The sequence below is a fragment of the Moschus berezovskii genome, chromosome 2 (genome assembly GCF_049115385.1).
Source record: "Moschus berezovskii isolate FMDL1 chromosome 2, NW_MosBer_1.0, whole genome shotgun sequence".
Lineage (NCBI taxonomy): Eukaryota > Metazoa > Chordata > Mammalia > Artiodactyla > Moschidae > Moschus > Moschus berezovskii.
In genome coordinates this window covers 38,053,281-38,081,239 of record NC_142461.1, presented here as the reverse complement: position 1 = coordinate 38,081,239, position 27,959 = coordinate 38,053,281, and the positions used below count along the sequence as shown (strand labels likewise).

General features: G+C 36.8%; 1 protein-coding gene across 1 annotated transcript in view; it reads left to right on the top strand.

Moving 5' to 3' along the window:
• The window catches only part of CPS1 (carbamoyl-phosphate synthase 1), a 145,976-nt gene that overhangs the window by 37,737 nt on the left and 80,280 nt on the right, over window positions 1–27,959 (top strand). The window contains exons 7-19 of the mRNA XM_088842007.1: window positions 1,838–1,927; window positions 3,408–3,536; window positions 4,423–4,529; window positions 5,392–5,530; window positions 6,133–6,210; window positions 7,836–7,934; window positions 10,513–10,608; window positions 14,970–15,159; window positions 16,458–16,615; window positions 18,120–18,248; window positions 23,639–23,783; window positions 25,530–25,740; window positions 27,550–27,748. Of these exons, the coding sequence (XP_088698133.1) occupies window positions 1,838–1,927; window positions 3,408–3,536; window positions 4,423–4,529; window positions 5,392–5,530; window positions 6,133–6,210; window positions 7,836–7,934; window positions 10,513–10,608; window positions 14,970–15,159; window positions 16,458–16,615; window positions 18,120–18,248; window positions 23,639–23,783; window positions 25,530–25,740; window positions 27,550–27,748 (1,770 nt within the window). The remainder of the gene's footprint in view (window positions 1–1,837; window positions 1,928–3,407; window positions 3,537–4,422; window positions 4,530–5,391; window positions 5,531–6,132; window positions 6,211–7,835; window positions 7,935–10,512; window positions 10,609–14,969; window positions 15,160–16,457; window positions 16,616–18,119; window positions 18,249–23,638; window positions 23,784–25,529; window positions 25,741–27,549; window positions 27,749–27,959) is intronic.

Genomic DNA, 27,959 nt, shown 5'->3' with positions numbered 1-27,959 from the left:
TACAGCTGTTCACATTTGGCTAAAGTTGAGTGGAGATGGACAGGGCTAGAGCTAGAGGGTTTAGTGTCATTGACTCAATGAATCAACTCAATGAACTCCAAAATCAGCAATAATTTTGGAGCAAAATAAACTGGATAAAAGAGCAGATAACTAGAAAGTTATTGCAGTTAATTCAGACAAAAGTCATGAAAGCCCAGACTGACCAGCAATAGCAGGAAAAGAAACAGCAAGATAGTTTAGACAAATAGTAGAAATAAGGTGGCTTAGACAAATAGAGGGCTTCCCAGTTGATGCTAGTGGTAAAGAGCCTGCTTGCCAATGCAGGAGATGTAAGAGATGTGGGTTTGATCCCTAGGTCAGGAAGATCCCCTGGAGGAGAGCATGGCAACCCACTCCAGTATTCTTGCCTAGAGAATCCTGTGGACAGAGAAGCTTGGCAGGCTATAGTCCATAGGGTCGCACGGAGTTGGACACGACTGAAGTGACTTAGCATGCACCTAAACAAATAAGAGATAGAGATTTCAACACACTTCTCTATGAGGACTTCCCTGGTGGCTCAGACTGTAAAGTGTCTGCCTACAATGCTGGAGACCTGAGTTCAATCCCTGGGTTGGGAAGATCTCCTGGAGAAGGAAATGGCAGTTCACTCCAGTATTCTTGCCTGGAAAATCCCGTGGATGGAGGAGCCTACAGTTCATGGGGTTGCAGAGTCAGACATGACTGAGCAACTTCACTTCACTTCACTTCCCTGTGAAGAGATGAGACAGCGTGATAGAGGGCTATTTTTATAGAATTTTATTAGAGTTTGGGACTAACTTGGGGTAGCATTTCCTGAATGTGAGAAGCACTGGCCTGGAGAAAGTCACCTTAAAAATATTCTATGGTCAAATAAGGTTGAAAAACACTGCATAATGTATTTCTATCTTGGAGAGTCTTAGCAAATTCATGTATTCCTGTTTCTATGAGGTCTTGCTTACTCTGTACAGAGGGTATATGGTGCGTTTGTGAAGAGACCAGATTGCAAATTTCATCTCAAACTTTTAAGAAACTTCGAAATCATCCTAAATTCAGAGTGTGTTTGCTGACTCTTGAAGCTGGAACCAGTGAAGGCACCCAGCCCTCTAGGCTTTCTCTCTCTCTATTTCTATTATTTCTTCTTTTATGACTTTGGGGAACTGCTTCTTGGGTAAATGCCTGTGAAAATGGATCTGACTCCAAGCAGTGCTTAAAACGTACATAATGATTATGATATGCTCTGGGATCCTTTTATGAAGTCTACCATTTAAATGCAAATGATTGCACAGTAACCTAAAGGGACCAGTGGTCTACACTAGCTTTGCAATTCCTCTGACTCAGACTGATTTTATCCATTAGCCCCACTTCCTAAGCCTAATGCACAATAGCTCTACCTCATCCAAACTTTATTGCAAGTTGAGGATCAAGAGGTGTTTAAAGCATGATGTATCTATTATTACATCTGTTTAGTGCTGAATCAGGCAATAATACTTGGAAATTCCATTGCTACTGGTTGTTAATGAGGCAAAACATGGGAAAAAATGTTTGTTAATTATGGAAACAACCAATTTCCTAGGGATAATTGTTATTACTGTAATCAACATTTTATACCAAACAGCAAAATACTTTGTTCTCATGAACAAGATAGAGTTTGTGGCATTTGCTATGTCTTTCTTGCAAACTGATTGTTAACTGCCAACCACTCCCTAATAGTTAGCTATCAATCTGTTACCAAGTGCAGAGCATCCTGAGATGTGTTTATGACATTGGTGTGTTGCTCGTAGCTGGACATTCCCTCTGACTCTGGTTTTTAAAATGGCAGGATGTCAAGGTGTACGGCAAAGGAAATCCCATGAAAGTGGTAGCTGTAGACTGTGGGATAAAAAACAATGTAATCCGCTTATTAGTAAAGGTAAGTAATTTGTTCCGTCTCAAGGATGGGGGTTTGTAATACTGATCATTAGTATAATCTGATTTTCTCTGTTTCAGAGAAAGCTTGTATACTTTCTCAGAATGTCAGAGGATATATTCTCGCTGCCTTTGGTCTATGAGATAATACATTTATCCCTGTTACAATTAGAGATGCAGATTGCTATTAAAAACCAAAAATGTTCAAAGGCTACAACACACAGAAGAAAATGATGACTATTCTTTTCACTTATTGATTGACATTCTGAGACATGGCATAAGCACTGATTAATTTTATTAACAAAAATGTGCATGGACTCATAAACAGTAGATGCTGCAGATGGCTTAGCTATATGGCCCTCTTATTTATATTTTAAGCCATTTTGTCCATCTTCCAGTTGCAAGTGTCTGTATCTCATTGCCTGAGGGCCCTCTGTGGTTGGTTGGAGGCTGCTGGCAGGCAGGAAATGATATAGAATTAATGATCCCTGGAGCAGCCCCAATCAATGACAGTGTCAGTTCCCTAGCTCCTTTACCATATGGGTAGGCTGTTTTTAGCCGAATATTCTATACTGGCTCTCAGAGTTCCCCAGTGATCCAAAGCTCTATTTGTTCATTGTGGTATCTGATTGATAGTGCATACTTTCTTAGGGTCTTTCACCATGTTGCTTGCTATTAGTATTTCTTGGAAACTTCCAAAGAAACTTCTTTCTCTCAAATTCTTGACTTGCTAAATGCTTCTAGCAAAACAATCAAAGTCATCTTCCATCCACTTTTGTATGGAAAAGTTCTAATTTTTCTATTAGAATATAAATATGAAAAAACCCAGGAAAGAAGGCTGATTAAAATTTGGTAAGATTAAAAAAAATGAAGAATTGAAAAAGGTGAGAGGTGGACCAAAATAAATACTGGAGGAAATGGGTTTATCTTCTGCTTTGCCACTCCCTTTTCTGGAGTAAGTGAAGATAACCTGTTTTCTTGTGTGCCCAGTCATGAAGCCTTTAGGTTTGCAACCTCCTGAAGTGAGAGGAAGTATGGGAAAGTGCTTTATCTATTTTTTCAGAATCAAAACTTAAATGTTGTTTTTTCCACATTTTATTGTAGGGCCCCTTTATACCACACAAAATATGTCACCCTAAAGAGTTTTTGCTCAGCATTATTTATTTGAATTGTGTACTCTGTTTCCCTTCCCTTTCGAGAATAATTAGCCAAGAGAAGGGTAAGCACTTTGGCAAAGAAAAATATTATTAAATTGACCATTCTTTTTTAAAAAGTTTTTTCTTTCTTTGATGTGGGCCATTTTTAAGTCTTTATTGACTTTGTTACAAAATTGCTTCTGTTGTTTATGTTCTGTTTTTTTTGGCCTTAGTATCTTAGATCCCCAACCAAGATTGAGTCCATGCTCCCTGCATTGGAAGGTGAGGTCTTAACCAGTGGAGCACCAGGGAAGCCCACAATTGACCATTCTTGTGTTTTTTTTCCAGAGAGGGGCAGAAGTGCATGTAGTGCCTTGGAATCATGATTTCACCAAGATGGAGTATGATGGGCTTTTAATTGCTGGAGGACCTGGTAACCCAGCTCTTGCACAACCACTAATTGAGAATGTAAAAAAGGTATAGTGAACCTGGAGAGTGTGTGTCTGTGTGTGAACTGGAGGGAGTCTGTTCTGTAATATACTTTATTTATACAAAAATATTTTTAGTACTTCTGTTTGTGACTTTTGAGGTAATGTCAGCACAGATAGTGTATAGGGGGAACAAGCCAGGAGAGAGTCCTATAGGAGAAAGAGTTCAGGCAGAGTAACTGGGATTGTGTCCTTGAATGTTGAAAGCTGGAGTCTGATTTCCGAATGTGTTGTCTGAACAATTGTAAAATGATAACTTGTGTTACTCACCATGACCTTGAGACCTATAAGACTTTCGAATTTCTAGAGAAATATTAGACTAGATTTAATTTAGTCTGGATGTTAAATACATTCTATTGAATTTTTTTTTTGCTTTCTGTAAACATTTTATTAAAGAAAACATATGTGTGGCCAATAAATATAAGATCAACATTGCATTAGGGAAATGTGAATTAGAAATGCAATATAATACCATTCCACACCTTCTAGAAAGGCTCTAATAAGAAAAAAAAAAAGAAAAGACATACAATAAAAATGTTGGCAAGGATAGGGAGAAACAGGAATCCTCATACATTCCTTGTAAGAAATACAGCTACATTGGAAAGCCATTTGGCAATTTCTCCAAACATTAAATATAAATTTGTGTTATGACTCAGCAATTCCATTCATGTGTCTATTAAAGAAACATGAAAACATACATCCACACAATTGTCAATCCTGTCCTTATTCATAATCTAACTTTTAATTTAATTACTGTTTTCTTTACCTTGTAAATTAAGGGGGAAAAAGATGCTTCATTTTACTTCTTCAGAGGTTGTATTTTTTTTTTTTTGGACCTGATCTTTTGGATTAATAAAGTTTTTCTCCTAATTTAGATCTTGGAGAGTGATCGCAAGGAACCATTGTTTGGAATCAGTACAGGAAATTTAATAACAGGATTGGCTGCTGGTGCCCAAGTCTACAAGATGTCCATGGCTAACAGGTAAGGCAGTTATGCTTCAGTTTACATGTCAGACTGGCTCTGAAATAGTAACTAAACCAAAAAGGCTTAGAGAACTTACATGCCGTTTTCTTCAGAATAAATAGATAACCACACTATTACATGGTTCACAGTTGTCTGACTACCTGATACCATTTTTATCACATTTTGGAAAGGCAGCCTTCTCTAACAATAACTTTGTCATAATTTAAAGTTATTTTCCTTTTCTTGACTTAAATTGAAGTTATAATACTCAAATGATATTCCAAGGGAAATTGTTCGGATTTTAAGCTTGATTTCAGAGCACTGACAATATTATAAAACTTAGTGTAACTCAAGAACCCAGAAATCTTCAGATCCTATTGGTTTTACTTCCTTACCCTAAATGATGTTAATTTATTCAACATGGAACTTTCCCTCCCAGTCCACCCTCCACATGAAGTATAATTCAAAATGATTCAGGACTGAGGAGCAACCTCTTTATTATCCCCCAAGTACTCTCCTTTGGCTTTAAAATTACTGTAGCACCCTTAAAAGAAATTGCTTATATTTGTCTGTCTCTAAGCTAGTAAACATATCTTAACTTTTTGTTATGAGTGCAATTCTCCTTTTTTAAAACCGATAATATAAGTTTAATAGACCTGATATTTAACACACAACAAAGCTTCCTGAATTGATTTTTTTTTTTTGCTAGAATTATTGGGATTAACAATCTGTGATTTTTCTCATGGAGTAATTTTTCACTAAGCAATTGAAACTTTTGAATTTTAATAGGCTTTCTTTGCTCTGTATTTTACATCTAATGCATTTATATTATTTTCTTTGCTTTTCCTTTTCTATACTCTTTTTCACCTTTTCTATCCAGAGGGCAGAATCAACCTGTTTTGAATATCACAAACAGACAGGCTTTCATTACTGCTCAGAATCATGGCTATGCCCTGGACAGCACCCTTCCTGCTGGCTGGAAACCACTTTTTGTGAATGTTAATGATCAAACAAATGAGGTAAATAAGTGAAGAGAAATAATATTCTGTTTTGCAAATATATTTCCCTTATTTATGTGGGCTTTTCTAGGGTACGTATGTGGAATAATTCTTGTTATAGACTATTTTCCGTAGCCCTCTGCTTTTTAAAAATGTCATTTCTTTCTGTCTTATTCCCTTATCAGTTGATTCATTAAAGATCCCCAATTTGAGTGGTCAATCAATGACTGTCTTACACAGTCATTGCTAATGGGTGATGGGTGGAAGGAAATCTGTTTGGGGCCAGTCTATGCACATTTCTGTGACTCAGCACTGAAGTAGCCTTTGAGAAACCCTTGGAGAAGTAATTTAGGAGTTGGAGAAGAGGATTTGAGTTGATTCTGATCAGAGCCTAGAGGAGCCTGAAAAGTTATAGAACAAGCTAGTTTATTTTTAAATAGGGAAAACCACATCAGCTGAGTCTTTATTGGCCTACTTTTATTAGTATTGTTTATTTTTAGAACGTTCTCAAACTTTTAACTTAGTTTTGAAAATTTGAACTTCAGTGTCCACTGATTCATACCTATTCCTGGTTGACATTCATTGTTACTGTATGAATTTCTTCCAATTTCTTATTCCTTTAGGGGATTATGCATGAGAGCAAACCCTTCTTTGGTGTGCAGTTCCACCCAGAAGTCGGCCCAGGGCCAACAGATACTGAGGTATGTCAGAAAGATGAGGTCTATTACCTATTAAATTTTTTTACAATCAGAAATATACTTATGTGAAAAATTGAGAAACTAAAATAATTACTTAGGTGGTCTCAGTACAGAACATTCTTAAAAAGAGTGCTTTGATAATGCCTGTGTTCTTTGAAAAATTTCCCCATGAATATCATGGAGGAAACTTCAATCTTTTAAAAAATTTGAAGTCGGAAAGCCCTTAAGAAACTAATGCAATGTGATTTTTATTTAAATGATTGTCATTTTAATATATTTAGTTCTGAAATTTACAATTGTTGCACTATGCAAATGAATTCCCTCTTGCTCTCTGGTTCTCATAACCGAAATGAAATTTTAATCCTCCATCTGTGACTTCACAAAAATCCCTATGGCAACTGGTTGTGTAGCCATAAAGGGAAAATAAACAGCAGCAGGAGCAAGAAGAAGAGCAGGGTTGTGGGGAGTGGGGAAGGTCACTTGCACACACATATGAGTCAGATCGCTTAAGCAAAGAACCATAAGGAATGCCTAGAGGAGTTTTGTTTTTAATTTAATATTTTTACTTTTTTGTGTGAGTTTTTGGTTCAGTGTTCAAGAACATCTTTCCAAAGAGGGCTTGTGGAGATATTCAGAAAAGTCTGGGAAGTCTGAAGTGATTCTTCCTCTTGTACATGCTAGGGGCTACAGTAGTGATACTGGCAATTCTTCCTTGTCAGCAGATGCTCTAAGAAAAGACAGCTAGGCAAAATGAAGAGGAGAATAGGAATTTTCCCTTTGTAGACTCTACTTCCTCATCCCTGAATTGCCCTTTTCAGATATTTATATTTTGTTCTTGTTTTAATATTATTAGGAAAGAATGGTTCCTAATAGCCAAAGTCAGTACAACATTATCTACACTCAGAAATAAAATTTAGTTGCATACATATACGTCTATTGCCTAAGGCGTGCTAAATACTTTTTTAACTTAAAATTTAGATTATTTACCTATATTAGTACTTCAGATAAGGAACACTGAAATTAAAATATGTGATATCTGGTCTCACTTAGTTCTTTTTTTCTACCAAATAGTTGCAAAATGAATGTATTTGTTGAAATTTGTCATGTCTAGTGCAACAGTGGAAATAAATTCATTGTAAAGCTTATGAATCTTAGAAATATTTGTATACGTAACACAATCTTTAGAGATATTTTTAGACCTGATAGACAATTAAAAAATCCAGTTATTTCTCACTGTAGGGTGCATAAGTAATATAGCTTCCTTTTTTTCTTTTTCCTTTGCATAGAGTTTTATTTATAAGAAGAAAATGCTTCATAATTAAGGGGCTGAAAATGACATTCTCAGAAGGCATTATCAGAAATGTTCATTGTCTGCTGAAAATATTGTTTTAATAGAATTTGACATGAGCAGTTAGAAGTATTTATTTGATCTAATTCTTGTAGTAATAAATATTTAGTTTTGCTAGCTTTGGCAACCTCCACCCCCAAACAAATATTGCATAGGAATACTTATCCTAAAAAGTTATTTGTTGCTTATCTAAAGTTCAAGTTGAACTGGACATACTGTATTTTAAGTGACAGTTCTGTGAGTTTTGCAACTTCTAACTAGTTGGCTCTATTTTTTCTAGTACCTGTTTGATTCCTTTTTCTCACTGATAAAGAAGGAGAAAGGATCCACCATTACATCGGTATTACCGAAGCCAGGCCTAGTAGCATCTCGAGTTGAGGTCAGTATATGTGGGCTTCTTTTTGGTGTATGTATTTTGATTTTCTCTGTTGTGTGATGCCTTTATTAAGTGAATGAAGTAAACTGTTTTGATGTCTATGAAAGACGATTGGTAATATTGCAATCACCCATCATTTTAGCAGCTGACTATTTGGTCTGTTCTACGTGAGTCATTGGATGTTCACTGGCATCTTCATGTTGTGATTTAAAAATTATGTCTTTTAAAGTTCACCTCTTCTAGAACATTTTCAATAAAAATAATTTAATAAAGAGTAAGATTTAATTTAATTTCAAATTTGATAAATTGTCCATTACTCAATAAACCAGAGCCCGATTTGTACTTGAGATACAGTTCAGATAACAGTCATTATAGATGATCACATTTTTTTAAACTAGAAGATCTATTATTTAACATCATGAATGGAATAATATTGCTTTACCTCTAAAGAGCAGATAGATAAGGATTAATATAGCCTAAGACTTGAATCCTTATTTGTTTGAGTATGTATGTAAATATGAAAATGTTTCACTCATTTCATTCAAAGTTAAGGCACACCCACATAACTATTACATAAAACGTAGAAGGCTGTAGGTGTATTTTTAAGTATATATACACATGCTGCTGCTGCTGCTAATTCACTTAAGTTGTGTCCGACTCTGTGCGACCCCATAGATGGCAGCCCACCAGGCTCCCCCATCCCTGGGATTCTCCAGACAAGAACACTGGAGTGGGTTGCCATTTCCTTCAATGCATGAAAGTGAAAAGTGAAAGTGAAGTCGCTCAATCGTGTCAGACCCTCAGCGATCCCGTGGACTGTAGCCTACCAGGCTCCTCTGTCCATGGGATTTTCCAGGAAAGAATACTGGAGTGGGGTGCCACTGCCTTCTCTGATATATACACATAAATATGTGTATATATGTATTATATATGTATATATACATATGTACATACATACATGTACATCAGTTCAGTTCAGTTCAGTTCAGTCGCTCAGTCGTGTCCGACTCTCCGTGACCCCATGAATCACATCAGGCCAGGCCTCCCTGTCCATCACCAACTCCCGGAGTTCACTCAAACTCATGTCCACAGAGTCAGTGATGCCATCCAGCCATCTCATCCTTGGTCGTCCCCTTCTCCTCCCGCCCCCAACCTTTCCCAGCATCAGAGTCTTTTCCAGTGAGTCAACTCATTGCATGAGGTGGCCAAAGTATTGCAGTATCAGCTTCAGCATCAGTCCTTCCAATATATATGTATATTTATTATATATATGTGTGTATATATATACAAACACATATATGTAAAATCCTCTTATCATTAACAAAAATAATTGATTTATATGCTTACATAAAGTGATAAGTTTATGTAAAAATTCCGTCCATGGAATTTTCCAGGCAAGAGTACTGGAGTGGGTTGCCATTTCCTTCTCCAGGAGATCTTCCCAACCCAGAGATCAAACCCAGTAACCCACATTGTAGGCAGATGCTTTACTGTCTGAGCCACTAGGGAAGTCATATATATGTATATTTATTATATATTGTTATTATATATATATTATATATCCTCTTATCATGAACAAAAATAATTGATTTATATGCTCACATAAAGTGATAAGTTGAATCAGATAGTTTGTTTTAAAGATTTCTATGACAGCCTCTTTTACTGAGATGGAGAGGTTGGAGGTAATCCAGCCATTCAGTGTGGAATCAAACTGTGGGTTCTCCATAGCTAACGAAGCCATCCACCATACAGTGTTTTTCTCATAATATCAACTCATATTTTTCAGGTGCCTTTTTTTTTTAATGGTGAGGTTAAGGGGAACTTGGGATTCTACACTGCACTACACATAGTAGGCACTCCATTAATACAAACTGTTTCCTAAGTCCTTGTCTCTTGCAGTGACCTAGAACATCTTCTTCCTCTGAATGGCTTGGCAGTTGTGGCTAAAAATAAGCAGTATTATTACTTGCTTGAAGTCATATGTATAACTTGTATGAATTTCAGTATGTAGCTAAAACATGATCTTTTTATTATTGTATTTTCTGTAAATATTTCTGGATTGAACCACAAAGTAAAAGCAAAATGTAAATATAAAGGTGTCCCTGTTTCCCCTTGCTTTCTGTGTTTTCTCTTCGCTTGTTAGGAAAGGCTCACAGGCTTATTTCCATTTATGCCCATTATTTGTCCATCAGAAACCCACGGAATAATAATACATTTAGCCAATTAAATTTTAAGGAGATTATCTAAAAATTATATATCAATTATATCTATTATAAACACATATAGATATACATTTCCATATATATGTAGTTTTTTTTAGATATTTATATATGTTTAAATAAAATGTAGACCTCTTCCAAAAAATTTTTGCTTAACTGAAAAAAGCTTCATGATCTTTGGAAATTGCTTTTTGAGATGTTTAAATTGTTGATCTTTTTACTCATGTATTGTATATTTCAAAACATTGTACTTTAAATTCCTACATAAAGCCAGACAATATAGTTTATATTTACCATACTTAAAAATGACTTATTTCCCCATATTAGTAATAAAAGTGATGTCATTTTTTTATTGCTTACAGGTTTCCAAAGTCCTTATCCTAGGATCAGGAGGTCTGTCCATTGGTCAGGCAGGTGAATTTGATTACTCGGGATCGCAAGCTGTAAAAGCCATGAAGGTGAGAGACCATGATCTTTGCTGGAATTAATATACTCCCTTTAATGAGTCTAATTAGTATTTTATAATTTAGATTTATGACACTATCTCTTTTCAAAGTCACTACAATTAATTTCCTTCACTATTCCTTACACATCTTATATAAAAGGAAGTTTGATCACAGACAAGATTTTTAACTTTCTCAACTGTGCACACCTGCAAATTAAGAAGATTGGATTGATCTCCAAAATTATCTAAGACATCCCTATTTAAACCAAAAACATATAAGTCTACACTATAGACATTACTTGTTAAGGCAGGGAGCTTTTAAAGCATATTTGTCTTTTGTGTGAAAGAGAATTTGGGCATACCTGATGCTGTGAAGTACTTTGAATGTTCTAAGGGATGATTCCCGCTTCTCTTTGGTTGAAATGGGGAAGATCCAACTAGAGGAGCAAAGGCAACAATGCCTTTTGTCCAAGCTCTAGAAGTTATTGTGGGCCACCTAATTTCATCATCTGTGACTTGGACTGGATGATTTACCAGGATAGTATAACTTTATTTTCGTGTGGAATAGAGGGTTTAATAACCAAGTTGTGAAGACTATCCTCCCTGTTTCTTCAGTTTCTGGAAATCTCCCCTATCTTTATCATAGTAAAATAAACCTGTAGAAAACTCACTGTACATGTATGCTATTTCTGTTGAAGAACTATCTTGGTTTCTCTTTGGTGTCCTTATTTTCAGAATAGTCCACATTTTAGTGCTCATCAGGCCATCCAAAGGCAATGTGCGCTCTCCGTGACCTTGCCAGAGGCTTTGTGATGTGAAGCCACTCTTACAAAGAGACCCGGCTAGGAGAGAGCTACATAGGGAAGGCAGCAAGAGGCCAAACGACGTGAAAGACGGCCAAAATTTTTCCTTTTTCTCTTTTTTTTTTGGCCATAGTATTGGAGCTTCAGCTTTATTATTATTTTTTTTTGTAATTAATTTATTTTTTATTGGAGGCAAATTATTTTACAATATTATATTGGTTGGTTTTGCCATACATTGACATGAATTCGCCCCAGATTTACATAAGTTCCCCCTCCTGAACCCCCCTCCCACCTCCCTCCTCCCTTTATCCTCCCTCTGGGTCATCCCCGAATGCCAGCCCCGAGCATCCTGTAACATGCATCGACCCTGAACTAGTGATTCATTTCACATATGACAACATACGTGTTTCAATGTCATTCTCCCAAATCATCCCACCCTGTATTCTATATACAGAGATTTTTCTCCAGACAGGTGTCTGTTGAAAATAGACACAGCCCCCTGCCCCAATTACTCTTCTTCTCATTTGTTTTTATTTTGACTACGCTGCTCCATACTTCATGTGTGTTCACCCACATGCCCACAGGTTTTTTGTGTACATTTTCAAAGTGTGCTTTATTTCGTAGTTCAGTTCAGTTGCTCAGTCGTGTCCCACTCTTTGCGACCCCATGGACTGCAGCATGCCAGGCTTCCCTGTCCTTCACTATCTTCCAGAGTTTGCTCAAATTCATGTCCATTGAGTTGGTAATGCCATCCAACCATCTCATCCTCTATTTCACTGTACTGAGGTTAAACTTATCTTTAGAGAGATAATTAGTGGGTGTCCAATGGTTAAAATTGATTAGAACACAATTTAAATGTGTTCAGAATTTAGAACACACTTAACTAGCCTGCATTTTTTTTAATCCTATTTGGTAGTTTTATTAAGAAATAATATTTTCATAGGTTGTATTAATATTTTTATATGCATTACATCCAAAAGGTGAAGTTATACATTTTAGATGAAGAATAGGAATTATTAGATATAGTACTGTAATTAATTAAGAGGTTAATAGAGATGAATTTATGAACTAAATATTTAAAAAACTTAGATTATGCATATATTATATCTGGAACTATATTAGACAAAATGATGTAACATTTATTAAAATGGTTTGAAATTATTTCTAAGTTTTATTTTATTTTATTTTTTTATTTCCTTTTATATGACTTAATGGTATAGATAGGGATTTAAAAGAATCTTTTTCTGCCATTACATTGATTAGAAAATTCCCCAAAATTAAATATTTGTTTGTTTTGAGGTTAGAATAATGAGGAAAAGTTGTATAATATGCCAAATAGGAAAGATTTTAGAAATAGAGTTTTAGACAGAAAAGCCAGCCAACTCATGGTTGGACAGAAGGGACTGGCTGTCTATGAAGCTTCATATCATCAAGAAGTGTGCTTTCCTTCTCAGTTCTTCTTCCTGGAATTTCCATCACTGCTTTTATCCTCTTGTCTCGCCACTGCCTTTTTGAAACCCTGTCTCAGGATATGGTAGCTTGTCAGTAACTTGGAGCCTGAGCAGTTCTCACAGTCCTACTGCTATGGGATAGGAAGTATGTTTTTATAAAGTTTGTTGGTTGAAATCTTAACTTGTGTAAGAATTGTTTCATTATTTGTGATATTTAGGTTCTATAAGTAACATCTAACTTAAATCCTTTTGGGAACAGAAAGAGATAGAAAATAAACTTACAATAGGTTAAGATTGAAAAAAAAATAAAAAATAAAAAAAAAAATAAAAAAGAATTTTATTAAAAAAGCACAAATGCAAAGAAATGAACAGAGGAAAATTTATGCGTCGAACCTGGACTGGTCACTTATGATAACATACATGCCACAACTCCATTCTCTCCAATCATTCCACCTTCACCCTCTCCCACAGAGTCCCAAAGACTGTTCTAAATGCCTATGTCTCTTTTGCAGTCTCTTATACAGGGTTCAGGTTACCATCTTTCTAAATTCCATATATATGCGTTAATATACGGTATTGATGTTCTTCTTTCTGGCTTACCTCACTCTGTATAATTATTTCTAAGTTTTAAAATGAATAGACACTCATTACATGCATTTATGGGACCTTTTCCTATGTAATTTGATTTATAAAAATAGCTATATTCATTGTATAGCACATTCAGGAAAATACTTAACAAATATACTTTTCTGTTGTTACTTTTCTAGAGCAGTGAGACCTTCTATAACTTCTGTTAATGATGTGTTCTTCATTTGGACTCAATTATTTAAATTCTAACTTATATTTTAAATGTTTCTGCTTATCTATATGTATCCATTCAATATTGTGTTAATAATACTCTTTTAAAAAAATTCTTTACATTCTTAGAGAGGACTCATTGAGGAAAGGACATAGGATTTCAATCCTAAGAGTTGGATTACAGTCCTAATTTTGTTTTTAATCACCTATGTGATCTTTGGCAAGTCACTTAATCTTGTTGAATCTCAATTTCTTCATCTGTAAGGTGAAAATTTCATTCACAGTTTTGCTATAAAAATCATGTAAATTAAGTAAAAAGAACATCACAAGTTTTAAGGCACTATTTGAATTTAAGGTAGCATGAAATATATCTCATTTTTCATCCAGACCCTCCCCCTAAGGATATGTAGGGCTTTCAAGGATGATTTCCAAACTTTCATTTGAATATTTTGTTGACTATTTAGAAGAGTTCAAAATTGACATGTTGATGGGTAAAAAGAAAAGATCCATCTGGCCATACTTCATAATAATTATTTTACTCTTACCCTTATCCTGGTTTATTATCCTTAGTACCCTACATGAAGAATTATTTTAGGGGTCTCTCCAGATGTCAGGAATGAGGTAGGGCTATGAATATCTTCACACACACATATACACACAAATTTTTATTTTTTCATTTTTTTTTGCCATATGGTCATTTTCTTTTTATATCATATGTATAAACAGTTGTATAAGGCTCTTTGTCAAAGCACTACAGCAGGCATGAAAATCTAAGGAAAATGGAAACCAGCAGAAGGCTCTCAGTGCTTCCAGCTAGATGGGGATACATTATTTTGCATTTAAAGCACATGCTCAATGTTATTTTTCAAGAAATGTTAGAAAAGGAAACAGTTTTGATGTCTTTTTTTACATTTTATATTTTACTCATTCTCATTTATATATTTACTCATTCAGAAAAATTCAGAACATTTTATTTTTTAAGGTCAGTTGAGCTGTAAAGTTGTGTAGTATTTGCGGACCTCTGGTCAAATTCTATCAAAAACATCTCCAGCTTTGCTTGATTCATGTAGTGACAAGGAATTTAGAATGATTGTCATGAAGTAGCAGCTCTTTTTGGGTAGTTTTATTTTCAAGCAGTTTTCTTTCTTCCTCTCACCAAATGTTTGTCATCTTTTAACTTCCATTCACAATGGTCCTGTTACTGATCTCTGCAGCCCATGGAATAACCTAAAATTTTGTTACCCAATAATACTCTTCATTTGAATTATGACTATTCTCTTTAAATCACGTGTTAAGATTCTAGATCCTTTTGTTTCTTTCAGGAAGAAAATGTCAAAACTGTCCTGATGAACCCAAATATTGCATCGGTGCAAACCAATGAAGTGGGCTTAAAGCAAGCAGATACGGTCTACTTTCTTCCCATCACCCCTCAGTTTGTCACAGAGGTCATCAAAGCGGAACGGCCAGATGGGTTAATTCTAGGCATGGGTGGCCAGACAGCTCTGAATTGTGGTGAGTTCTTTTATTTGCAGAGTTTTGGTTTATGTACTTATGTATAACGATTCGTTTTAATTTATTTAACAGTGTGCTCTGTGTGTTCATAAAGGCTTTCCTCTGTGTGAAGAAGCTTAGCAAACAGCCACCTGATAATGTCACATGATGAGTATTACCAGTTTATTTCCCAGAACGGCTGGGGGACAAAAGGGAAACCTTTTGCTTTAATGCTTTGCGGTAGTTAAGTAGGTTTTTTTGAGTCCCCTCCTCTGTCCCATGATACTGCTTTTCTCTGCTTCCAGTGAAACTCTGAGAACTATTATGAATGAAAAATGAAAATTAACATGATTAAGTGCTCTGTGCTCTTATGTGTCACATATATTTTCACGGTCACATAGATGAGTCTCTCTATCATCCCTTCACACAACTGCTGAGTCCAAGCTCTGTCCTATTTAAAATGTTTTAAGCCTTTAGAAATAGATCATTACTGAGAATCCCATTGCTAGTTCCAGGAAGCAGTTGGCGATGTAATGTATATGTAATGTATATATCAACTATAAAAAGCAGCCAAAATTAGATGTCAAGTTAGTGGGAACACAAACAATTCTGATCATTTTTAGCCCAGATAGATACCCAGATCAGTGGGATTATTTAAATAAGAGAAGTTCATTATCGGAATAGATTTTCCTTAGAAGGAAAGGAAATATACTAAAATCTTGTCTTACAGTAATCCTATGATTTTTAGTAATTGGAATATTGATTTTTATTTTGAGAATAAAAGTGAACACACATGTAATAGTAGCACCAACAAAGTGCGTGTGTGTGCTAAGTAACTTTGGTCATGTCCGACTCTTTGTGACCCTATGAACTATAGCCCTCCAGGCGCCTCTGTCCATGGGATTCTGTGGGCAAGAATACTGGGGTGGGTTGCCAAACCCTCCTCAAAGGGATCTTCCCAACCCAGGGATTGAACGTATATCTCTTAAGCCTCTTGGATTGTCAGGTAGGTCCTTTACCACTAGTGCCACCTGAAAAGCCCAGTACCAACAAAAACTTTTTGGAAAAAAAAAATTCTGAAGATATTTTAGAACCAACAAAATATGTTGCTAAAATGTCTTCAGAATTTTTCTTTCAAAACTTTTCTTTACCCTAAGTGTAATTCTTTTGTGGCCGATGGGGGTTTTTTGTAGTTAAGATTTTTTTTAAAAGTTGCATTCAGATGTCTGTTATAGAAAACATAAGATATTTTTAAAACAGATTTATTTTGCTTATTTATTATTGTTATGTATTGGTTTATTTATTTTGTTGTTCTGTAGGAGTGGAATTATTCAGGAGAGGTGTGCTCAAGGAATATGGTGTGAAAGTCCTGGGAACTTCAGTTGAATCCATTATGGCCACAGAAGATAGACAGCTGTTCTCAGACAAACTAAATGAGATTAATGAAAAGATTGCTCCAAGCTTTGCAGTGGAATCGGTAAGAAATCTTTGTTCTAGAGAAGCAGGGCCATTATGTGTCTTGCATTTGCAGAGAATGATTTGTCATGCCGGAAAATAATAAAGTGTCTTATTTGCATGTATTTTCTTCTAGAAATGTGTTAGTACTGCAGAGACATTGTGTATTAATTGCAACATTCAATACTTAAACGTTAGGGTTACATATTAATATTTTATTTTGTGAAAAGGGCAGCATAAACCCACGGGTGATATGATTTATCAATGGCTGAAGTGCCCTGAGTATCAGATCTCCTGAATCAAAACAAAGAACCATATCAACTTGCAATGCCAAAGTAATTTTTACCTTCTTCCTGGGATTAGTCACACGTTTTGTGAGAATGTTCTACAAATGGGAAATGATTGGTTTTAAATTTTTTGTTTGAATGTAATAAACATTTTACACTAAAATCATCTACAAAAAAGGCCATTGGATCTAATCAGTAATATTTATAATTGAGAAACCTGTGGCTTAGTTGTTTGTAAAGAGGAAAGTTTGTTTTGCATTTCTCTTAATTATGTTCCATAGTGTCCTGTACCTATTGATAGGCTATTACCAGGTGCCAGGAAAAAGTCAGACTTCCTGTATATCTGTTTTTGTCTGTGACTTTATTCCTGATTTCAGGCAGATAGTCAGTGAAAATGGGGGTAGTGGAAGCAGTTTCTGATGCAACTTCCCCATTGTAGAAACAGGCAAATCTTCTGGGATAAGGCAGGTACTGCTGGGACAACTAAAAATGGGCTATGTGTGTTTTCAGAAAAGAGCATTATCAAGTACATAGCATGTTGCAAAGCTGTCAGTCAGGAGTAGTCCCAGGATAGCTCTGCTGAACATTTGGAAAGCTCCTGCCATACATTTATTCTTTCATTGCCCGATTTAATTATGTCCTTGCTTCCTTAGGATGAGAAACAGGCATATGGGAAAGGTGTAATTACACTCCCATTGGTAGTGTAATAATATTCCATGACAGAAAAATATAGCCACCATATGTTGTATTCTGTAAGTTAAAAAAAAATTCCAAGCTTCTGGGACTACTCTCTGACTGAACTTGAAAAAGGAAAAATCTCGTTCTACATAGCATTCCAGTTAGATTCTGTAGTAGAAAACCTTGTTTTGTTAAGAGATGAAGACTTTTAAACTGAATTTAAAATTTCTATATGGCCCTCACTCTCAAATTAATGACAATTATTTTCCTTTGGTCGTTATTTTTATTTTTTAACAATTTATTATTTTATTTTTATTAAATTTTAATAAAATTTACCCCAAAGGGATTAGAAAAGAGCCTTCACTGTACATTAAAAAATCCTAAAATTTAACTTAAAATCCTTAAAATATGCTTGTTTCTCAGAAGGTGATGAGGGAATAATCGAACATAGTCATTTTCCCCAAATAAACCGACACACTTGAATCACCAGACTCTCTTGGTTGGTCTTCTTTGCTAGTGTGGTCAACATTTACAGCTTTGAGTCCATGTTCTTGTTGACAGATTGAGGATGCGCTGAAAGCAGCAGACACCATTGGCTATCCGGTGATGATCCGTTCTGCTTACGCCCTGGGCGGGTTAGGCTCAGGCATCTGTCCTAATAGGGAGACCTTAATGGACCTCAGCACAAAGGTACGTGTTTTTGCAGACCAAATTCTTACCAACCAGGAAAACTCCCTGATATACTCTTTCAATTAAAGTTCAAGTCAGTTCAGTTCAGTTCAGATGCTCAGTCTTGTCCGACTCTTTGCGACCCCATGAATCACAGCATGCTAGGCCTCCCTATCCATCACCAACTCCCGGAGTTCGCTTAAACCCACCTCCATTGAGTCTGTGATGCCATCCAGCCATCTCATTCTCTGTCGTCCCCATCTCCTCCTGCCCCCAATCCCTCCCAGCATCAGACTCTTTTCCAGTGAGTCAACATCGCATGAGGTGGCCAAAGTATTGCAGTTTCAGCTTTAGCATCAGTCCTTCCAATGAACACCCAGGATTGATCTCCTGATCTCCTTGCAGTCCAAGGGACTCTCAAGAGTCTTCTCCAACACCACAGTTCAAAAGCATCAATTCTTCGGCGATCAGCTTTCTTCACAGTCCAACTCTCACATCCATACATGACCATGTGACAAACCATAGCCTTGACTAGATGGACCTTGGTTGGCAAAGTAATGTCCCTGCTTTTTAATATGCTATCTAGGTTGGTTATAACTTTTCTTCCAAGGAGTAAGTGTCTTTTAATTTCATGGCTGCAATCAGCATCTGCAGTGATTTTGGAGCCCAAAAAAATAAAGTCTGACACTGTTTCCACTGTTTCCCCATCTATTTCCCATGAAGTGATGGGACCAGATGCCATGATCTTCGTTTTCTGAATGTTGAGCTTCAAGCCAACCTTTTCACTCTCCTCTTTCACTTTCATCAAGAGGCCTTTGAGTTCCTCTTCACTTTCTGCCATAAGGGTGGTATCATCTGCATATCTGAGGCTATTGATATTTCTCCCGGCAATCTTGATTCCAGCTTGTGCTTCCTCCAGCCCAGCGTTCCTCATGATGTACTCTGCATATAAGTTAAATAAGCAGGGTGACAGTATACAACCTTGACATACTCCTTTTCCTATTTGGAACCAGTCTGTTGTTCCATGTACAGTTCTGACTGTTGCTTCCTGACCCGCATACAGGTTTCTCAAGAGGCAGGTCAGGTGGTCTGGGATTCCCATCTCTTTCAGAATGTTCCACAGTTTATTGTGATCCACACAGTCAAAGGCTTTGGCATAGTCAATGAAGCAGAAATAGATGTTTTTCTGGAACTCTCTTGCTTTCTCCATGATCCAGCGGATGTTGGCAATTTGATCTCTGGTGCCTCTGCCTTTTCTAAAACCTGCTTGAACATCTGGAAGTTCACGGTTCACATATTGCTGAAGCCTGGCTTGGAGAATTTTGAGCATGACTTTACTAGCGTGTGAGATGAGTGCAATTGTGTGGTAGTTTGAGCATTCTTTGGCATTGCCTTTCTTTGGGATTGGAATGAAGACTGACCTTTTCCAGTCCTATGGCCACTCCTGAGTTTTCCAGATTTGCTAGCATATTGAGTGTAGCACTTTTACAGCATCATCTTCCAGGATTTGAAATAGCTCAACTGGAATTCCATCATCTCCACTAGCTTTGTTCGTAGTGATGCTTTCTAAGGCCCACTTGACTTTACATTCCAAGATGTCTGGCTCCAGGTGAGTGATCATGCCATAGTGATTATCTTGGTTGTGAAGATCTTTTTTGTACAGTTCTTCAGTGTATTCTTGCCACCTCTTCTTAATATCTTCTCTTTCTGTTAGGTCCATACCATTTCTGTCCTTTATCGAGCCCATCTTTGTATGAAATGTTCCCTTGATATCTCTAATTTTCTTGAAGAGATCTCTTGTTTTTCCTTTTCTGTTGTTTTCCTCTATTTCTTTGCATTGATCACTGAGGAAGGGTTTCTTCTCTCTCCTTGCTATTCTTTGGAACTCTGCATTCAGATGCTTATATCTTTCCTTTTCTCCTTTGCTTTTGGCTTCTCTTCTTTTCACAGCTATTTTTAAGGCCTCCTCAGACAGTCATTTCTCTCTTTTGCATTTCTTTTCCATGGGGATGGTCTTGGTCCCTGTCTCCTGCACAATGTCACAAACCTCCGTCCATAGTTCATCAGGCACTCTATCAAATCTAGTCCCTTAAATCTATTTCTCACTTCCACTGTATAATCATAAGGGATTTGATTTAGGTCATATCTGAATGGCCTAGTGGTTTTCCCTACTTTCTTCAATTTAAGTCTGAATTTGGCAATAAGGAGTTCATGATCTGAGCCACAGTCAGCTCCTGGTCTTGTTTTTGCTAACTGTATAGAGCTTCTCCATCTTTGGCTGCAATGTAGATTAAAAAAATGACCTTTTCTCTGTTTATAAATCACTGCCACATCTTGTTGTCCAAGAGATGACATTTTTGAAATGGAAGTACAGTGCAGTTATTTACACTGCTGCTGCTGCTGCTAAGTCACTTCAGTCATGTCTGACTCTGTGCGACCCTGTAGACGGAAGCCCACCAGGCTCCCCCATTCCTGGGATTCTCCAGGCAAGAACACTGGATTGGGTTGTCATTTCCTTCTCCAATGCATGAAAGTGAAAAGTGAAAGTGAAGGCGCTCAATTGTGTCCTACTCTTCACGACCCCATGGCCTGCAGCCTACACTGGACACAGCCTTAACCCAAGGTCCATCTTCACTGTACTGTCTACTGATTTCATTGTTAGGCAGCCAATCCAATTCCATCTCCCTCTGCTTCAAAATCTGTTCCAAAACATGCATGATGTTAAACTTATTTTAGTGGCTTAAAAAAACACCCAGAATATAATATTCCATTTTGCTGTTATGTTTTGAAACAATTTGACGTGGATGGTGTCCAGTAAGAAAGATGTAACATACTGAGCAGCTTAGCTTTACCTCAAATTTAGGTGTCTAAAATAAATACAGTATAAACCTCATAGTATCATGAATGAGTAGTTTCTCTGCCAACTGCCACCCACACATATAAGCAAAAGTGAGATTTGAGTGCTTACAATTTCCTTTTCAGCAAAATCACTCTAATGTATTTCTGAATACTTCTTAAGTATTAAAGGAAAAATCTTGAGAAAATTCATATATGCTCCAAAAAATAGATATTAACACAGAAACCATGCTCCATGAAAGCAGTGACTTTTGTTCACACTTAATGAATGTGTTTGTGCCCAAGAGGCTCATATAACTTTCCATGGGGCACTTATGGACACAAAGCTGACAGAATTATTGTGATGGCTATTTTGGGGTGTGTTGAGTAAATATCAAGCAGAGTTTATACCTTTATCATTATTTTTTGGAGTGAAACAAAAAAAAATGAGGTCTTTGAATTGTTGTAAGATTTTGAGAATAGATAAATAAAGTTAAATGTACTTAAATAACTACAGGGCTTCCTTGGTGGTTCAGTGATAAAGAATCCACCTGCCAAACAGGAGACATGGGTTTGATCTTTGGGTTAGGAAGATTCTCTGGAGAAGCAAATGCAAACCCATTTTAGTATTCTTACCTGGGAAATGCTATGGACAGAGGACCCTGGCAGGCTACAGTCCATGGGGTTGCAAAACAGTTGGCTCTGGACTTAGCAACTAAACAACAACAAAATAACTGCAATGGCAAATTTACATATCCAAAACTTGGACTGAGTTTTTATAAAGTTGTCAAAACAACCCCTCACAAAGGGAAACATATCTAATATAAATGTTTCTTGTTTCCATTCTGGACTTCTGAATCATGTATTTAAAGAAAAGATGCCTATGGAAGTATAATTTTTTTTCCTCTATCACATAAGATATTTCTAATGTTTTTAATATTTACAATCTCATTATTACTGTCAATTGTGACAATGCATATTTATTCTCAATTAAAAATAATTTTTACAGTATAAAAGCACTCTGAATACTCAGTCATCCAAAATATTTACAATGAAGATTAACTTTGGGATGGGATACTTTAAAATTATTTATACAGCTAGCTTTTCCCGTGAGAAAAATTATATGTATTGTTATATTCTAAGCAAAAGAATCTGCCTGCAGTGCAGGAGATCTGGGCTTGATCCCTGAATTGGGAAAATCTCCTGGAGAAGGGAATGGCAACCCACCCCTATATTTTTGCCTGGAGATTCCATGGACAGAGAAGCCCGGACCAACTGAGCGACTAACACTTTCACTTTCAAGCTACCCCTTACTCTCTTGAGATCATATTTAGCTTCATTAGAAACTGCATTAACCTGATGTAGGTCCCTAAATTAATCTTCGTATAAAATCTGAGACTTGAAAGAAAAAGAAGCTGAGGCAACAATGGAAGCTGATCTTAATTGTCCTTGTGTCCAGTCTATTCCATTAGAATGCAAAAGGCTTCCCCCATTCATCTCCTTTGTTTCTGAGATTTCTTCTATTAGCAGGTAATCCAAATGATAAATTAATCATTATTAAGTTGTTCACACTGGATACAGAGTTTCTTAACCACTTTGAAAACCTCATCATGGGTCGCTGTGAGGACAAAAGTGTTACACTTTCAAGTGCACACGCTGGAGCCTGCAGTGTTGACTGAGGTTAAAACAAATAGTGTTGAGGCACATCACAGAATAACTTACATTGAGTTATTATTTCATTATGGTACCTGCTAATAATTTGAAAAAATTCAGACTACTTTGTCCAGTTGCTTTTATTGCCATCACAAATCAAATCTATTAAGAGACAAAGGGACATTTCTTCCTTGGAATTTTCAGCAACTAAATGTCTTAAGGTTAGAGACCGCCTCTTTCAGATTTTGGGTTCAGCATTCTACTCACCAATGGGTACAGAGTAAATAAGGAATGATAATTACACTAATTCATATCTGTTTAATCAGGCATGCATGATATATGACTCAATATTTAAGCACTTAGGCAGTGATTACCCATAATAATAGCTGCATATGATTCTTCTAATTCCCAAGTTTCATATGCCATCTTGGCTAACTGTTTACAACCATCATCATCTCCTTTCTTCTCCTCATCAACATCAAGTGACTTTTATTATGTATGTTCTTTACAAAGCATCCTCAGCTATTTTAGAGAAAGACAGAGTCTTTAGACTTATTTTTCCATATTTATTTGCACTTATCACATTTTCTGGTTTCACAGACGCCTAGCTACTGAAATAATTTCATTTTCCTTTGCCTGATTGCTCAATTATTTTCTCTTTTGCCTAAATTAGTTTGATTTAATGTCATATCAGCACTTTGAATGGCAAGCCTCAATAATATAAATCAAGCATATTCACTGCAGGATGCTATTCCTAGTACCTCACTGATTTTCTGATACGTGGTGCCTTCTGGAGCATAGAAAAGGATGGAGACTAGGCCTGAGACTTCAGTGGGACCAGGGTTTAGGCTGGGGCACTTTGCCAAATACATTAAAGCTAGTTCCTTTCTTATTCTTTGATTTCTTTTTTCACCAATTTCCAGGCTTTTGCTATGACCAACCAGATTCTGGTGGAGAAGTCAGTGACAGGTTGGAAAGAAATAGAATATGAAGTGGTCCGAGATGCTAATGATAATTGTGTCACTGTCTGTAACATGGAAAATGTTGATGCCATGGGTGTTCATACAGGTAGGCAAGGAATCTTCAAGCATTATGGTAATGTCTTCAATTCATGTCTCTGATGGCTCAAAGCATTCGTTATTAAGTTCCTTTCTTTAAATTACTATTCTTAGCGGGGAAAGTAGTGATAAAATTTTACACATATATATTTTACAGTATTGAAAATACTCCCATATTTAATTTCATCTTCACAAAAACTCTCTGAAGTAGGGGATGTATTATTATCTTGATTTCACTTGAGAAAGGGGTCAAATATAAGCAATATAGTGAAGGTAAAATAAGACTTGATGTTGAGAAGTAGGGCATGAGATTAAGAAGGCTTAAAGCAGACTAAGTTTTAGTCACCAAGTGAATAAGAAAATAGCCACAGTAAATAGAAATAGATGAAATAAATAGATTTCTCCAGAAGTGAAGCTAGTTAGACAAAAGGGCAAAGATGATGACTTAGGATTTAGAAATGCTAAATTTGAAGGGTGGGTGGAAATCTCTAAAAGAGGTTTGAGAATATGGAGTTGTAATTCAAGAAAAAGGATAAAAGTAAAGAAGTTAATGCAAGGTTATTGGAAGTCTTGGTATAAAGGAAATAGTCAAAACTGGAAGCATAGAGTAAGTATTCAAGACCATAGGGGTAGAAAGAAAACTAGAGTCAATGCTCAAACCCTGGGAAACAGATTTATAGGGCAGAATAAAAATAATGGATTGGTGTTGAAGAAAAAGAAGGGAGTGATAGTTACCAAGTAAGCCAATGTAGGTACAAATTTTATAAAAGAACTTTGATTTTGACTGTAGCAAATACTATGAAAGGTCAAGAATGAGGATTTAATGTTGCTTTTGGATATTTAAGAGAACAGTTTGAATGCAAGATTGGTTATGTGAGCCATGTGGAAAGGAATTATATGGCTACGAGTGATGAGTAGAACTGGTAAACTTTCAAGAGGTTTAGTCATTAAGGAGTGAGAGAGATATTTCTTGTAACCATCTGGCAGTTGAGAGAGGGGCTTTTTGAGCTTGTAGTGATTAGAGCTTGTTTGTAGGCAGAAAGGATGGTGACTAAGGAATAACGTATTGAAGATACAGGGGGCTGTGATGGGAGAGAAATGAGAAAATGGGAAGGGATGTGATATAGAAAATTGAAGGATGAGCCAGTATAGGTGAAAAGGAGTTGACATTTTATGGAAGGAAGAACTTGAGAGATGACACAAAGAAGAGAAACTGAAGAAGTTAATGTTAGTCGAGTAAGTAGATGACTAAGCCTTGATTGCTGGTTGCGTTTAGAAAAGCTTAGAGTGATTTCTGTAAACATGTCTGAGTAATGGGCTTCCCTGACAGCTCAGTTGGTAAAGAATCCGCCTGCAATGCAGGCGATCCCGGTTAAATTCCTGGGTTGGGAAAGTCCACTGGAGAAGGGATAGGCTACCCACTACAGTATTCTTGGGCTTCCCCTGTGGCTCAGCTGGTAAAGAATCTGCCCACAATGTGGGAGACCTGGGTTGGGAAGATCCCCTGGAGAAGGGAAAGGCTACTCACTTCAGTATTCTGACCTGGAGAATTCCATGGACTGTATAGTCTATCGTCCAAGTAATATAGATGAAACAATCAGAGGGAATGTGCCTTGTATGTATTTCCTTAAGATAATTCTATTCCCAGCAAACCCTTAGCCTATTCTGTGTCTTGGGTCACGCAAATGGATTGTTAGTCACTAAAGTTGGTTGTTTAGATATGCTACCAAATAATAAGTGTTTCTTGGATGTACAGGTGATTCAGTTGTTGTGGCCCCTGCCCAGACACTCTCCAATGCGGAGTTTCAGCTGTTGAGACGTGTTTCAATCAATGTCGTTCGCCACTTGGGCATCGTGGGTGAATGCAACATTCAATTTGCCCTTCATCCTACCTCAATGGAATACTGCATCATTGAAGTGAATGCCAGATTGTCCCGAAGCTCTGCCCTGGCCTCAAAGGCTACCGGGTAAGACCAGAACAATTGACCATGGGTCTGCAGATTCTTTACAGACTGATTTAGAAAAGTGACAGCTAGTGAAAGACTGTGCTGCATTTGCAAATTATAGTCCCCATTTCTGTAGGCTGGCTCCCAGTCACGTCCTCTGTGAACGTGGTTATTAATGAGCTTGCTGCCAGATTGAGGCAAACGGTTTTGTGAGCTGGCTTTGTTTGCTGGCTAATCATAAACTAATCAAAATCTGGGTGGTCAAAACCGGCTGCGAAAAATCTGCTTCTTAATTGCACTTTGCAGATGTTGTTAAAAAGTGCAAATTAATCCTTAATTTTAGTCCTCAACTATCTTTTTCAGGTGTATAGCAAGTGTTAGACAAAAAATATAGTTCTCTTGACTCAAGGATGTAATACACATTATTTTATTTCAGCAAAACTTCCCAAGACCAAACAACATGGGGTTTGTCTATAGGTAAATCTCACAACTAAAGGAATTTATATCTATGTAACAATTGCTAGCAAGCACAACTGGAAGGAAAATTAATTAATGCCTTTTGTATCTATTAATATATTTAACATCTGGTATTTAAATTCCATGCCATTTAAATGAAAATATATTTACTTCTAAAGATATTTTTGGGGCTTCCTTGGTGGTGGCTCAGATGGTATATAATCTGCCTGCAATGCAGTAGACCTAGATTCAGTCCCTGGGCTGGGAAGATCCTCTAGAGAGGGGCATGGCAACCTTCTCCAGTATTCTAGCCTGGAGAGTCCTATGGACGGAAGGGTCTGGTGGGCTTTATAGTCTATGGGGTTGCAGAGTCAGATATGACTGAGCAACTAAGCACACACAAAGGTATTTTTATGTAGCTACACAGTGCTTCATGGAGTGTGTAAGGAGTGTTGACCTAAACAAGAGTCAGGGAACCTGAATTATCCTTTTCATCCTTCCCCTGACTGTGGGACTTTGGATACATCAATATTGTCCCTGTCATTTTCCTCACTTGTTAGATTGGGAAGTTGTACTAAAGGACTCATATATAATTCTATAGTTCTATGAATTGATTTTTCAAATACAATTACCCAAACTGACATTCCAGAAAAGTATAATCAAGTTTCCAGAATATTAGTTGTGTAAAGAACCCAAGGTTCAAAGATAATTTGGAGACAAAGCAAGAACCCAAACTTTCAAGGACTGCATTTTATGATCATTACATACTCCATTGTTATTAGTTGCTAAGTCATGTCCATCTCTTTCTGACCCCATGAGCTGTAGCCAGTCAGGTTCCTCTGTCTATGGAATTTTCCAGGCAAGAAAACTAGAGTAGGTTGCCATTTCCTTCTCCAGGGGATCTTCTTGACCCAGGGATCAAACCCGCATCTTCTGCATTGGCAGGCATATTCTTTACCACTGAGCCAGCTGGGAATCCCACATAAGCCATAGTATCAGCTAACTCCACCGTTTTCCCATGTATATATTTTTATAAAAGGATATTTTGTAGATTCTTAGTGAAGGTTGTACACAAGTGAGTACTTTATTTATCAAGGAAACTATTGGTTTTGGACTGAAGATTTGAAGGTTGGGAGTTGTAACACTGTATGTCAGGCATAGATAGTGAACTCTTTTGTGATTCATGCCTCTGTACTTTGTTACGACTCACTGTGTTTTATAAGGCGCTATTAAATTTTCATACGGAACCAAAAATCAGGTATGCTTTATACCCTGATGAGAAATAATACAAAATTTTCTAAGAAAAACCAATTTATATTTTAAGCTGTTGCTAATACTTATCGCTGAAAGAAAAAGTTGTCTCCTCCTTTACAGTTACCCATTGGCATTCATTGCTGCAAAGATTGCCCTCGGAATTCCACTTCCAGAAATCAAGAACGTTGTATCAGGGAAGACATCAGCCTGCTTTGAACCTAGCCTGGATTACATGGTTACCAAGATTCCCCGCTGGGATCTTGATCGTTTTCATGGAACTTCTAGCCGAATTGGTAGTTCTATGAAAAGTGTAGGAGAGGTGAGTCCTTAGTTAATTCCTTTAGTTCACTCTTCTCAGTTATTTTGTCAAACCTTTAATGTCATTGAAAGTCTTAGGTTTCCTTGGTTACTGGGTTCTTGACTGGAAGATACTTCAGTTCAGTTCAATTCAGTTGCTTAGTCATGTCCAACTCTTTGCAAGCCCATGGACTGCAGCACACCAGGCTTCCTTATCCATCACCAACTTCCTG